General features: G+C 37.6%; 1 protein-coding gene across 2 annotated transcripts in view; it reads right to left on the bottom strand.

Annotated features, from left to right (window-relative positions):
• Window positions 1-14,851, bottom strand: part of LOC103150630 (solute carrier family 23 member 2) — a 53,652-nt gene that overhangs the window by 27,029 nt on the left and 11,772 nt on the right. For both annotated transcript variants that reach the window (XM_016680836.1, XM_016680837.1), the window contains exons 2-5: window positions 12,830-12,976; window positions 7,417-7,574; window positions 5,152-5,335; window positions 2,898-3,079 (exon numbers count right to left, since the gene is read on the bottom strand). In XM_016680836.1, the coding sequence (XP_016536322.1) occupies window positions 2,898-3,079; window positions 5,152-5,335; window positions 7,417-7,574; window positions 12,830-12,976 (671 nt within the window). The remainder of the gene's footprint in view (window positions 1-2,897; window positions 3,080-5,151; window positions 5,336-7,416; window positions 7,575-12,829; window positions 12,977-14,851) is intronic.

Genomic DNA, 14,851 nt, shown 5'->3' with positions numbered 1-14,851 from the left:
AGAAAAAGTTTGGGAACCACTGCATTAACAACTGGATGTTTTTGTATCCACTCATTTCTGGAGGCCTTACATCCACAGAACCGGAACCAAACATGGAGAAGTAGCACACTGTATGATGTTTTTTTTTTTTAATTATTATTATTTTATTATTTTATGTTTTTATGATGTAAAACACTTTGAACTGCCTTGTTGCTGAAATGTGCTATACAAATACACTTTTGACTGATTGATGTCAGGACTAAGGGTTCAAAAATCTCTCCTTTGTTTTCTCTACACAGTACAGCTTGTGACATTAGCTTTAGTCCCAGTTAAGCTCCAAGGATGAGCTGCATGGAAGGCCACACTTGATAAGAACAAGCAGTTAGGCACCCCAGTATGGTTGCCATAGGAGATTCAAGGATTTCTCGAACAAGTATGAGAGAATCAAATCAACACTCCAGGTATGTTTTTGTTGCGGGAATAACATCATAATATGATGTAAAGCTCAAAAAGGATAATTTTACATAATTAAGAACAACCTAAGTAAGTTACTTGTTCTCACACATTAAAATTATTTATGCAATACTCCAAGAAACACATTTAAGTGATTCCCAAACATGTGAAAATGCTTTGCAGGAAGGTCTGTTTGTCATTCTGATTGTTTTACTGCAGTTTCTTGAGTCTATTGAGGTTAAAACTGTAACTTTTATAAACAAAAAATATCAATGAAGCTGTGATGAAACTGAATAGATAACTCTCCAATCCTCCAGGACTGGGAACAACTGGGAAGCCACTCATCTAAGATGCATGCATTTGTTGGCCTCAATGCAAAGACAAAGTAGTTTTATTTATACACATTGGTGTTTTTTTGCATATTTTGTTGTCCATATCCATGTGAATCTATAGGCTAGAGAAACAAATAGCACTTTGTTACACAATAGTGTATTGATGTGCAGAGAAAATGCAAACTGAGTGTCCTCATTTGTGGACTTTTATTTTTTGTCTTTTTAAATTATCCATGTTCAAAGATAAGACAAGGTTATGTTTTTAATGTTTCTCACTAACCCTAAGCTAAAAAAATAATTAAATGCATATTAAAGGAAGTTGAGAGTCTTTAATATTTCTTTTTTATGTCACTTAACAATTTTGCTCCAATTCATCTGTCTGAACTGTTCATTAAAAAAGCATCTCGTGCAAACTGTTGACAGTGTTTTTTTTTCTGTTGTTGTTCCTACACAGTGAAATGCTTTAAGCAATGTGCTTCAAAAACACACCTTTTTCACTCTGTAAAACAATTTTACTCTGTGCATTTTTTTCTTGTTTGTTTTAACTTTTACAACTATTGTCAATTTGTGCACCTTTTATTCTGTGGTCTGTTTTTCTGTGTTTGATTTTAATATACAGCCCTTTGGTCAGCCCTGTGGTTTTTATGTATTGTTTTTTATGCTGTGGTATGGCACCCTACGAGTTTTCATTTAGCCAACAACGCAATATCTTTGATCTTTTTAAAATGAAAAACATTTAAGAGTTTAGGATCTTGCCTATGCTGAAGAAAAAAAAGACAAAAGCAAATAAAAAGCAATGTGCTGCAGAGCGGATCTATTTCTCCAGGGGCGCTGTGTTAATAAGGGGTTTTATATCAGCATAATTCTCCTGGTATTGTCCTTTGTGTCTGTTGTCAATAAAACAACAGATGCTTATTTATTAGGATTAGTATTTATTTCTTTTTGTGACAAATATTATAAAACATGCACCACTCAGACAATGTAAGCAATCCATTACCTTTGTTGGAGAAATTCAATATTGCTGTGCATCAGCAGTATCTAATTGTTCATGTATGAGACTGGACAGGAAATTTGATCTCTAACTAGACTTTCATCTGGATTCACATTTCATGCCATAAAACTGATGACTGCAGATACACATATCAAATGTATTCCACTCTATCAGAAATTAAATGTAATATATTAGGTGGCTGGTTTGTACATGTGCAGATAAAGTCGTGGTGGACATTCACTGAAACATGACCCAGAACAGCTTAGCTTTTTAATCCACAGAAAGAGCTTATTTTGATGCGCCATCATCTAACAAAGGCAAAATTATGAATATATTTGCATAACAAGCAAAAGCCAACCATATCAAATACTGACTGTATCTTAAATCACGTCCTAATCCTCAAACTGTGTGTTTTTTTTTTGGGACCCAAACTTAATTATTTGCAGGCCACAGAAAAGGCAAACTGAGGATGAATCTTGGTAGAAATTGGTAATGATAGCGAAAACAACAGCACAGACTCATCAAGTGCCTGAAAACACATCTGTGTTGTGTTTCAGTTAGGGGTGGATGATATGGAATTCAGGTTTTGTCAGGATATTTTGTGGTATTACTTTGATAACAACAAACATGACCCTAAGAAATATGTATTACTTTAATGACAGTAGCTGTATTTCCATTAACTATAAAATTGTGCAAACTGATACTTGCTTAATGGAAACACAACAATTTTGAAAAACCTCAAATTTTTCGATAAAGTTTTGCATGAGGTGATTTTTCAGCCATATCAAAATAGATTATTTAGCAAAACTGCAATGGAAACACCTTTTGTCGCATCAAACGAGTCGGATGTTACTACTGGCAAAAACGACAAATAAGATGACACAAAGAGGTAGGAGGATGATGGTTTGTTTTTGTTTCTTTCAGATCATGTGAGCTGGCTCCCCCAGAGCTCTCAGCATCACACACTTCATACATAGCTGTGTTTTTTCCACATAAGCAGAATTTGCACACATTTGTAATGGAAACGGCGCTAATTGAGCACATCTGGTGTGACATTGGGGCACATGAGAAACTTAAAATCTCTACAGTAAGAAGGCAACGCTCTGAAAAGTGTTGATTGAGTGCATCAATGAAACACTCACAGAGCAGCAATTCCCCAGTGACTGCCACATTTCTTCCCAGCCTCAATGAACAGTGACAGGCCGATGAGGGTGATCGTAGGAGCGATAGCCAAAGGGCCGATGTATTTAAGCACGAGGCCGATCAGTCCAGACAAGCCCAGGACAATCTGAACTAGAGAGGCAACCAGGATGGCCCCCTGAATCTGTAGGAAAAAACCAAAGAGGAAAACTTTTGAACTCGCATTCCAGAGAAAGAGATTGTAACTCAGTTAACCACCACTTACAAACATCATTTGCATATAATGTGTTCCATTTTTATCCTTTTGAACACACTCATAAATATATTTCATACAGTTGAAATTGGCTTGAATACATAAAAAAAGGCAGACCTTTTATCACACTGTCTAAAGTTAAATCAGACCAAACTTCTCTTGTTTTAGGTCACTTTGAATTACCAAATTTCTGTTTGCTAAATGCCACAAAAAGGAGAGACATGATATGTCAAAGATTGGTGGGTTTTTCACTCTTAAAATCAGAAGTTTACATTCAGAATGCACAGTTTCCCCCCTGTATTCTATAAATCTGTTGGGCTACCAGACTAAGCATTGCCTGTTTATTTTGCATAGTTTTTTTTTTTTTTTAATACACCTGTAACAGCAATAGTGAAGACATATAAAAATAATGTTTTCAAAAACCTGTTTAAATTGGGTTTATTTATTTATTCATGTATAGTCTCTCTAGGATGCCCTCTATGGCGACTGGAAAATAATATGAAACCAAATGGTGTTCAATTCCAAGTTCAAAACCCAAACAAAAACACTCGGTAAGATTTTGTGTTTTGGCACTGCAGAGCATAAATGGATCTAGTAAATGTAAAATTCATAGACTAAACACCAAATAAAGGAGAAACACTGCAATGACAATTTCTGAATGGAATTAGAAATATCAAATAATAACTCCGATGGAAAATAATACAAAACTGAAAATAATACAAAACTGACAGATCGTGACCAATCCCTCAACATTTTCTAATGAATGAATGAAGCTCAGTGTCTCGGTTTACTGTTTTAATAATAAAAACTAAATTTTTTTTTTTTTTTTTTGCATTTTGTGCTTTCAAATACTGTAGCAGCTCACTAAATGTGGCTGTACACTCGTGTGTTTGAAAGGTTTCATAAGATACACATAGAAGTGGAAATAGACAATTGTTTTACTGTGTGTTTTATTAAGCTTATAATCTGAGAGAACAATTTTCTATGTTCCAGTTGTTTTTACGACACAGTAAAAACTGAAGTCAGTCCTATTACATCCAGCATATTAACATGAAAGTCCTAAAAAATAGCTTTGTTCTTTCAGTTATGTTGGGCAACATAACTGAAAACATAATGAAGTTAGCAGTCGGTTTGAATTTGGGAAAGATGAATTATTTTGAGCAATTTTTGTGAAATGCACGTAACAAAATATTGCGTAGCAAATATTTTGATCTATGGTATTGAAAATAACTCTTGAATAAAACGCATTTATGCACAAAATCCTAATTACATATGTGCTGTTTAAATATTTCAATATGTGCAGCTACAGTAGTCTGAGACCCCATCACATAGATTCTTTTTTCTTTTTTTGTTTTTTGTAATTTCCAGCTGAGTAAATAAAGACATCAAGAGCTGAAAAGTATGCAAGTCAAGCTCTCAGCTAAGTCAATAGGGAAAAGAACTTCAAATGTGAACAAAGTATCTTAACTTGGCAGGTTCCTTAATAAATTTACTGCAACAGACAGATTTATGATTATAACCCTGCAGCTTTAAGTATCTTAAACATCACTGCCTCCACTGTCATTAAACACCATACAGTTATAAATCCTGCCAAGCACATTTTTACTTGATGTGTATTATGCAGAAAAATCTGGGAATTACAGCCTCGTGCACAGAGAAGCAGAACTGTGTCAAAAAGTGCACAAAGATAAATTCACAGGTAAAAACCTTTTCTTTGGGAACTCTGTGACTGACAGTACATTGACAGGGAGGAAAAAAATCATTGAAAAATAGTCTTGCATAACAGCTCTTACCAAGCTGTAATTTTCAGAAACTTGTTTAAAAGCGGAGTTCATCCAAAATGATGTAGACTCCTGACCAACACTAAGAAAGATTACAAATTATGGAGCTCAATGTGAATTTTCTTAGGGTATTTTGGCTCATGGAATTTGCAATCTGTGCACAGTGTCGCTAATCCATCTTACTGGGAATGATTGCCTTCTTGCAGCGAATATTTTACTAACCTCACGTATTCGTGGCATCCAGATTTCATCTGAGTTTTCCAGTGGCAGTGGACCGGTGCCATTCAACAGCTGCATGGACAGGGTCGCAGGTGCATTTGGGTCTGGACACTGCCATTTCGGCAGGGCAAGAATGGCCAAAGTAGGGGTGATGAAACTGAAAGTCCCTCCCTGAAGGATTGGTAACCTGTAAATCAGTAAAGTCGAGAGTTTACAAGTCAGCAGAGCAGGGCGACCTTAATGGGTGGAACGGGAGCCAAGCAAAGTTAGAGATGGAAGAAGGCTACTTGTTAAGCTTAAGGTTCTGTATTGGCATTAGCTAGCTAGTCATCTTTTAGCTAACATTACCTTCATCCAGCAGCTTTACTCAACTCAGTCGGTTAGTTTGGGGGAAAAGCTGTGAAACGTTTTTTGCGTTTTGCTGGTTTGCTGCCATGATTCTAACACAAACCTGCGTAGCTCCGCACAGCAGCAGCAGGTCTCCTTCACAGGTGTAAACCCAACGCTCATGTTGCGTTTAAAGGCGGCTCGGAAAAACAGGTTACCACATGTTAACAACGGATTAATCAGTTTTAACTGCTGATAAAAGTGAGAGAGGACACAGACATGGGAAGTGTGAAAACCTCTACTCAGTAGAAGTTTCCACACTCAGTAGAGGTTTCTGTGTCCTCCCCCCTGCAATGGCACGGCGCACCCCCACCCATCCCTAGGGGGCGCACCCCACAGTTTGGGAACCTCTGCCTTACTGTATATTGTGAGATAGGAATAATAGAAAGTTGGTCATTATGAGGTAAAAATAAAAGAAATAGCTTCCAGTCTAGGGCTGACTCTGGACGGTTAATGCCGCCGACACATAAAATTGAGCAAATTGGAATTATAAAACTAAATTTGCTTAATGGAAATGCGCCAATTAAAAAAAAAAAAAACAATTAAAAAAAAAAAAAACAGCAACATGTTTCTTTGTAGGCACTGGCCTCCTTGGACAATGTGCAGTTGGCCCACCAGAGGTCTCAAGCATCGCACAGTGCATCCCAAGTTGTGTTTGTCCACTGCAATTTTGCAAAACGCTTCATAAATACGCAGCTCCTCCCAAGGGGCTTGCCGCTTCATTGAAGACTTATTCACGTGTGATTTTTCTATTAAATGGAAACACAACAATTTCGGCATTATGTTTTTTTTTTTTTTTTTTTTTTTCTGTTTTTTTTTTTGTTTTTTTTTTATTTACATTAGCGGAATATCAAAAAAGTTTTGTAAACATTTGCAATGGAAATGCAGCTACTCTTAAAACTTTTTCTGTAAAAGCTTTCAAAAAAGTGCATCATTTTCTTCCCATTTCATAATTCCTAAGTAAGTTTTGTTGATCTATTACATGAAATCCCAATAAAACACATTAACCTTTGTGGTTGAATCATGGCAAAACGTGAATAAGTTCAAGATGTGCAAATGCTTTTGCAAGGCACTGGAGATTCACATGTTTCAGATGTTAGAGAGCTATTTGAACATATATGCAAATAAATTAAAGATTAACTATCACTCACTGTCAACTTGTTTGCTTGGATCACTTGTGACCTTTTAAGTATTTGCCAACAAATGTAGGTGGAGAACCTGAACAAAAGCTTTAGTTATTTCCACATGCTGACTGATGCACAGATGTGTATGTGCACTTTCTAACACTGTGACCCCACATCGAGGCAGAATGGCAAATATGTAGTAACTATGAAGTTCAATAAACTCTAGTCACAGAAACTATTGGCAATTAAATAGAAAGCTTCAAACACGGCCACGTAAAGCCGAGTACAGTAAAGGGAGTGCAGGGATTAGACTTGGAAGAGAAAGTCTTCCTTTTTGCATTTGTGTGGCAATCTGACTCACACCAAATCAACGCAAAGCAAACATGGAGGTGGACAGAGATTTACTTTCAGGTAATCCCCCCCCCAAAAAAACTAAAATGTAAATGTGTCCTCTATCGTTGCAGGAAACACTCAGGGCAAGAGTTAAAAGTTCAAATATACCTGAGCACAGAGGAGGCATTGTTAGGTAAGATATTTCTTCACTTTACACATGCTTCAATCAAAAAAAGGGGGAAAAGAGCAAACAGGAACCCACCCACACATACAGCACAGTGATAAATATCCTTTTACACTAAGGTAAGTACCTTCCTAAGAGGTTTACCTTCCTAAGAAGTTTACATACATTTGAAAGTGCCAGTTTATGTATCTGAGCTTTGCGTAAGCCAGGTGGCTAACTGGTTCACTGGGGCTTTGTTACCTGGTTCCAACGGTCGTCTGCAGCAGTGTGCACAATCCTGACACAAAGAATATGGTGGAGATGAGCTGGCTTTTGGCCACGTTGTTGTCTGCGATGCAGAGAGGTTCAGCAAGGATCAATGGGACGGCGATGATTCCGCCGAAGGCAAGGACATAGTGCTGTGGATGGTGAATGATAAGATGGACAGAGGAGATGCTGAAGGATTAGCACTGATCACAAGACCTCAAACTTCAGCTACAGAACAAGTGCTACTGGTTGCTACAGTACTATGTGATATGGTCAAGTTCAGGTACAGCTGTTTTTCACAGATGTGGGAGTATCCTCAGAAAGGAATTTCACTCTAACAGTTTTCCTTTTACTGTAAGTTAAAAAAAAATGTCTGGCAACAACTGGCAACAGGTTAAGAGAAATGTTCAATTTATCCATGATCTATGCTCTCTTCTTTGTACCAGTGCATCAGGGGGCAGCATAGAGGACGGACAATCTTGCATGCAGGCAAATCTAGAGTAACCAGATAACAGAAGAAAAATGTGAGTGGAGGACTGTATACACTCAAACCAGAAATTCCTCTACATCTTCCACTTTTTCAGCTCACACTTCAGGCTTAACCTTTGTGTGTGTTGAGGGGAGTTAGGACGTCTCTGCTGGTGAAGATCACCACTCTTTAAAAAGAATTTGTGTAAAAGGAAATACAAACCAAAGACAGATGGTAATAAACTGGAGCAGATTAATGAAGGCACTTTTTAAACTCCCACAAACAAAGCCAGCATATTTTAGATGGCTGTTTGGAGGATTACTTCAGATTGATAGCAGATCATGATATATTTACGTCTGGGATTAATGTCTAAGATTGGCACAAATTCAATTTCACATTTATAAAACATGATCATGACACACTGGAAATGTCATGTTGAGATAATGAAAGCTCAAAGTCTCTTTCACACTGTTTTAACTATGTACTGCACATATAATTAAAGAAATATCAAGAGGAACAACGTACTGAGCGCTGCATGCTAGCAACACAAGAATGTACTGATTGGACAAACCAATGTGCTTATAATTATTTCAACAAGAGGAGGAATACGTCCCTGTTTCTCTCCATCCATTCATTTTCTTCTGCTTATCCAGGGTTGGGTTGTAGACATAATTTCTAGCCGCAGCCAAGGTGTTCAGGGGATCTGTTTCGATGGCTTTCAGATTGTGTCTCTGCTTTTAGCAGATGATGTGATCCGACTGGCTTCATCAGGCTGTGATCTACGGCTTTCGCTGTAGTGGTTCACAGTCGAGTGTGATTAGGATCGGTGCCAAGGCCATCGTCTTGAAAGGAAGACATCATGTCACAAGTGGAGGAGTTTAAATATCTTGGGATATTGTTCAAGAAAGAGGGAAGATGATAGGCAGATTGACGCAGGATCTCCAGTGAAGCAGGTGCTGTACCAGTCTGTAATGGTGAAGAGAGAGCTGAGTCAAAAGGCGAATCTCTCGTTTTACCAGTAGATCTATGTTCCTAGTACCTCTTCTATGGTCATGAGCTTTGGGTCATGATTGAAAGAACAAGGTCACGAATACAAGTGGCCAAAATGGGTTTTCTCCATAGGGTATCTGGTCTCTCCCATAGAAATAGGGTGGGAAGCTCAGTCATCTGGGAGGGACTCAGAGTAGAGCCACTGCTCCTTCACGTCGAGAGGAGCCAGTTGAGGTGGCTCGGGCATCTGGTCAGGATGGCTCCTGAACGCCTCCCTGCTGAGGTGTTCGGGGCATGTCCCACCAGGAGGGGGCACAAGAGAATAACCACGACACGCTGGAGGGATTATGTTTCTCGGCTGGCCTGGGAACGCCTTGGGATTCCCCCGGAGGAGCTGGAACAAGTGGTTCACTATAGGAGCTACTTCTCAGTGGATCGCTGGTTTAGCAGAGCAAAGTTGTAATGACTTCCTGAAGATGGAGTTTCAGAAAGAGCAGGAGTTTAAAAAGAGACAGTGGCCCAGTTTCAAGGTATTAAATTATAAAATAACATTTTTAAGTCATATTTGATATATATAGAATTTTTATAAGAGCATGGTTACTTCAGTAAGGTAAGGTAAAAGGTAAAAGGTAGGGTAAAATGGCACTATGCATCTGGAAAATACATACTGCCCTTTTCATTTCAATAAGTTTCAACAGTAGAAGAATATCAAAAGAATCTATGCAAATTTGCAAAGAAAATGCAGTTTGCTGGTGAGATATTTACTTGTACTACAACACTGAAAACAAGTAATTTTACTTCCTGTTGTGTTTCCATTGTCAAATAAAATCCTAATAAAATGCAACGAAGCTTATAGTAACAAGACTAATAGCTAAAAAGCTCAATAGGTGGGAATACTTTTACAAGGCGACGCAGCGCTTTATCCAGAGCCTTCTAACGGTAATGCAGAGAAAGTGCGAGGCAGAGCTCATCCGATTAGATTCAGGGAGAAAACAACCTGTTGACCTCACTGATGATGAGGTGACTGGAGAATTGTGAGGTCTGAATGTCCTTTGGATTTATAACAGCCTAGTTCAAGCTGTGATTTTGTGTGGTAAAACATGTCTTAAGCCCTGGCCGTATGCTGTGGCTCTGAGGGGATCCAGATAATATGGAGACATAGTCTTTTATCTTTGCTTGAGTCAGCCACCTGGGAATTTACAGCTCCACTTATTTTCCTTTTCAGGTGAAAAAATAAATATGACTCTCCCATATGTAGATAGGCACCATCCTGTGATAAGAGACAGGTACTGCCGACATCTTTATAGTTTTCACTATGAGGTATCTGGCACTTGTACTCTGTCCAAATTAAACACAGAAACCTTTCACAAATGAAAAAGATACGCACACTGATATGCCTGTAAACAACCTTATTATTTAATAAGATGAAATCGGCATACAATAATCACAATGAGTGCTATTGGCTTTAAAAATTAAAATGTGCTGCAAGGTAACATTTTAATTACCTTGCAGCAAGGTAATTAAAAAACACTTCTCACTGCAAAGAAGTGTTTTTTCAGCTGCAAATGTTAAAGCGGGCCAAAAAACGTCAGAAAATAATGTCCTCAGATGAACAAAAGCATGTTTTTACTTTCAAGCTGAGCAGGTTTCCTTTACATTTCACCACAAATCAGATGAGGATCTTTGGTGAGCCTCCAGTTGTGTGATCAGAAAACATCGGAAACAGAAATAACAACATTTTTTTGTAAAATTGGATATAAATTCAGTCATAAGGTAATAATTATGTTCTCTTACTATGTAAAACCCATATCACATGAAATTGTTTGAAGGGTGTAGTTGTAACATGACAAAATAAGGAAACGCTAAGAGGATATGAGCATTGTTTCTATCACTAGTACATCCTCATCTGTGGTGCTTCTCGGGGCCTTGCGGAGGGCCAAAGCCGAAATGATTAAGCTCTAAAAATATCTAATCGCTGATTAAATAACCAATGTTTATCCATTTTGCTGTGCCTCCTTGTAACTAGTTTTACGGCATGATTCAGATGTCATGGTTGTTTGCCTCTGAAACAAACTCATGACCCGCTGGTCCTCTGATTTCCTTGTGTAAGCACAAGCACGACACAATGTCACGTCATTTTTCCAATACCTTAGCCGTACCCTTTTGATATAACAAATTAACCTTTAACATAATTTGACCTTTATTCCAATTTGTTGTGTATGTTTTGACATATGGAAGTACTTCGAAACAAATCATCGTAACCAATTCTAGATTTGACAGACTTGGTTAATTTTTCCAAAATTTTTGATAAAGTTACAAACAGAAAAAAAAATGCACTGAATACTACATGTCTGTTATGTGTTTTAAGAATTTACAATAAGGGCCGAATGCATATTAAAACAATGAAAAACCAAAACAACAATGTCACAGTAGCTGTCTTGTGCTTGCATTAAACCCATTAAGGTTTCACATGAGAACTTTATCTGATGTGGTAAACACACAGACATGCTGGAGTCTGTTCAGTGAGGTTGCTCAGAAAAAAAATGTGTTTGCTGATTGATTTTAAACAGCACAACAGAAAGAATGCTGTGGGTGTACCAAAATAAAAAAACTGTATAATTATTAGTTTGCAAGAAGAGCCAGAAGAAAAAACTAGATAATCTACTGTTTCTATGTAATATTGGATACATGCTATGACCTAATTTTCAATACAGAGATTTTCTCATCGTCTATCCACATTTAAAATCATTAATTGAGTAGATTTACTGATGACTTTTTTTATATGCACTCTGTTTAGTCTGTCTATGGAACCTGAACTGACTTTAAGGAAAAAAATGGAGAAAACCCATAAAGATAAAGATAAACCCACATAAGTAAATGCATAATTATAAGAAATAGTATGTTTTATATATATAAAATAAAAGAACACATTTATATAGATATTCTACTGTGATCAAAAGGGCTGTCTGTCAGGATTGTAGCAGCTTATGAGTGTAGTAATGGATTTAAAGCCATATCAACATTATTTCAAATCAGACAGTTGAATGACATCCCTAACAACGTTCAATGTTATGAAAGTCTGGCCTTCTAACCAAGCTTACAGCATGAAACTAAAAGTTTCAAAAGATCCTGAAATGTCACCACATGACCTGGACTAGGCTAGAATAGAAGAGAATTCACAAGTTTAAGGGAGGAAGTCTCTGCTTTCTAGAAAAAAAATAAAAATAAAATAAAATTCAGACCGAGGTTTGCCACAAAAATGTACACAATGAAATTATTATAAACCAAATACAGCATTTCAGGAAAACAAAAATCTCCTACAAATCAAGAAGAATAAAATTTTGCTGCAGCAGAACTTTCCAGATATAGATCATATAAACCACCATTACTTCTACTGTGCTTCTGAGGGTGTTGGAGAAAAATATGAGAAGTATCCATGCTGTATACGAAAAGAAAAAAGCAAATAACTGAAGCAAAACTAATCTTTGCAACATGACACTGATCCAAAACATACCAACAGACAGAGACTGGCTTAGAACTATGAAATAACTTTGGCCAACTCAAAGCTCAGGTCTTGATTTTATTAAGATGTAGTTGAGTGATTTTAATGAGGCTGTACATGCAAGGAAACCCCCAACATGTCACAACTGAAAGGGAAAATGCTGGACATCAGTGCTTGGCAGCCTCGCCTCAATCTATCTGAGGCAGCCTCAGATAGACTGAGGCGAGGTGGAAGCTGAGCCACCATCCAGCAGCTTGCCTCCATCACGTCAGTGTGTGAATGACGAATGGCTGAATGCAGCGCGAAGCGCTTTGGGGTTCTCTGAACTTGATAAAGTGCAATACAGGATATCTTACCCTTTAACAAGTGAATAAAACCCACTATAGGGACTCATGTTATTTTTATATGTTGTTTCATCTTAAAGTGATAAGCTGGTATTCATTTACCTGAAAGCCAAGAAGAATGCAAAGGTACCACGGTGGCCTGTCATTCAGGGAGTAAACCAAGTTGATACCTTCGTCTACCGTCTGTCCTAGAGGCTCATCAGTCTGTGGCTCCACAGGGTCGGTTAGCTGTGGCTGTTCGTCACTGCCCTTGAAAATAAACACAGCCAGAAAGAAAAGTAAACAAGTGATGAATTCCAGTCTAAGCCTTTTTCCAAACCAAGAAAAGAACTGTGACTGCCTTGAATTCTGCTTTAGCTTTGTTGCTGGTTTAGTCTCAACATTAAAAACAGAGGAGGAGAACTCAGAGAAGGAGAAATGGGCAAGTAGATGCACTTGTCACATTCAAATATTCAACAATTGGTTTACTTTTTGATAGTTTTTGTTATTATTAATAATTCATTTTATTATTATTGTACATTTTAAATGCACAACTGAATGACAATAAAGTTTGTCTACTATGTCTTTTGTTTGCTTACACTGAATAATTTCAGCATTCATTGACTGCTTGGTTTGGAACCAAGTGTATGCAGATATGCAGATTGTTCCTGGAAAGAGAAATGACTGATTGGAAAAAAGTATTTGTCTTATAAATATTTATTAGAACTTACTTTTTCTATCTGCATGTTGGAACATGATATTATTTTCAGCGAAGTCAAGTTAAAAAAAAAAAAAGTAAATAAATGGGGTAAAAACTCCCAGAATACGGAGGTTGTGCTGGGCTTGGTCTAACCCAACAGAAGGAGGGTTAGATGAACCCAGCTTTGGCTCAAAAAAGCTGGGATTATGTTTTTGCTGTTCTACAGTTTTATTTTACAGGTTTTGCAACAAAACAAGTTGTTCCCTTTGGCTTACGGCTTTGTCCTTTAAGGCTTTTGAAAGGCTTTTTTCAGCTCTACCAGACTGTGTTGTCACAGTTGGTGCCAAAAGTTCGGAGACCGACAGAAACCGTTCTCACAAACTTTACTGCCTCACTTTTTAACCACAAATGAGGAGGATGAATTCAGCTCCCCTTACATATTCCCTGTTTTTTTTTTCTGTTGTTTTGTTTTTGCTGATTTTACTCATATGTAATTGTGTCAAGTTATTAAACAATTTGTAATGTCTTACATAGACCGATTATTTCCAGACTGGTAGATTTAAGAAATCACTTAGAAAGACAAGGGCTGAAATACCTGAATAAGAATGTTCAATGATCCTCCTCTGTATCAAAAGCAAAGAACTCACCATTCTGAAAAGAGCAAACTTTTCAGAATGTTGAAAAGCAGGAAGAAAGGAAAATGCTTATTAGGTGTGTTTCTGGTTTGGAGTGAATGAACATGGCTACACAAAGTGTAATTTTGTCAGAAGTTGACATTACACATGGTTGTAATAAAGAGAAGTAGAGGTTGCAAACTGGTGTAGACCACATATATCAGGATAAAGGAGAGTCCTCCTGTCCGAGCTGGATATTTGGACTTTGAAATCTTTCCAAGCCTTTCACCACCATCAGTGGATGGGAACGTTCCACCACTCTCAGCCCAGCCTGGTGTGCCACTCCAGGCTGACAGTCCTCCCCTTTGTACTGGAGGTTTGGACTTTTCAGAGTTTTGTGCCTCTGATCAGACACAGACCCAACAGTGATGGGAAAACCTTGAGTTTTTTTTTTTTTTTTTTTTGTTAAAATATGAAAATGGAGAGAAAGCCGGATTGCTCTTCTAAGAGGAACTCAGACTTATTAGAAAATCATTTCAGAAACACTTTTGATTACCAGTCCAACTCAGGAGTAATGGGAAACAACTTCTTCACCTCTTCCTGCTTCACCTGAATATCATTATTTCAACACATCTTCAGCCCAACCAAGCTGCCAATGGTAACCAACCCCATATGCAATTTCTGTTAGCATTCCAGGAGTAAACTGTCTGTTGAGCCGTTGGAATCAGATGCAGCTTGTGAGAAACAGACAAAACCTGCTCTCAATTTGAACATTCATTGTTATATTTTTTAAGCGACGATGTACATTTTTTTTTGTTTTAAAGGGGCAAT

This window comes from Poecilia formosa, unplaced genomic scaffold (assembly GCF_000485575.1).
Source record: "Poecilia formosa unplaced genomic scaffold, Poecilia_formosa-5.1.2 Scaffold258, whole genome shotgun sequence".
In the NCBI taxonomy this organism is placed as follows: domain Eukaryota; kingdom Metazoa; phylum Chordata; class Actinopteri; order Cyprinodontiformes; family Poeciliidae; genus Poecilia; species Poecilia formosa.
The sequence above is the reverse complement of the archived record's forward strand: the minus strand, read 5'-3'. Positions and strand labels throughout refer to the sequence as shown.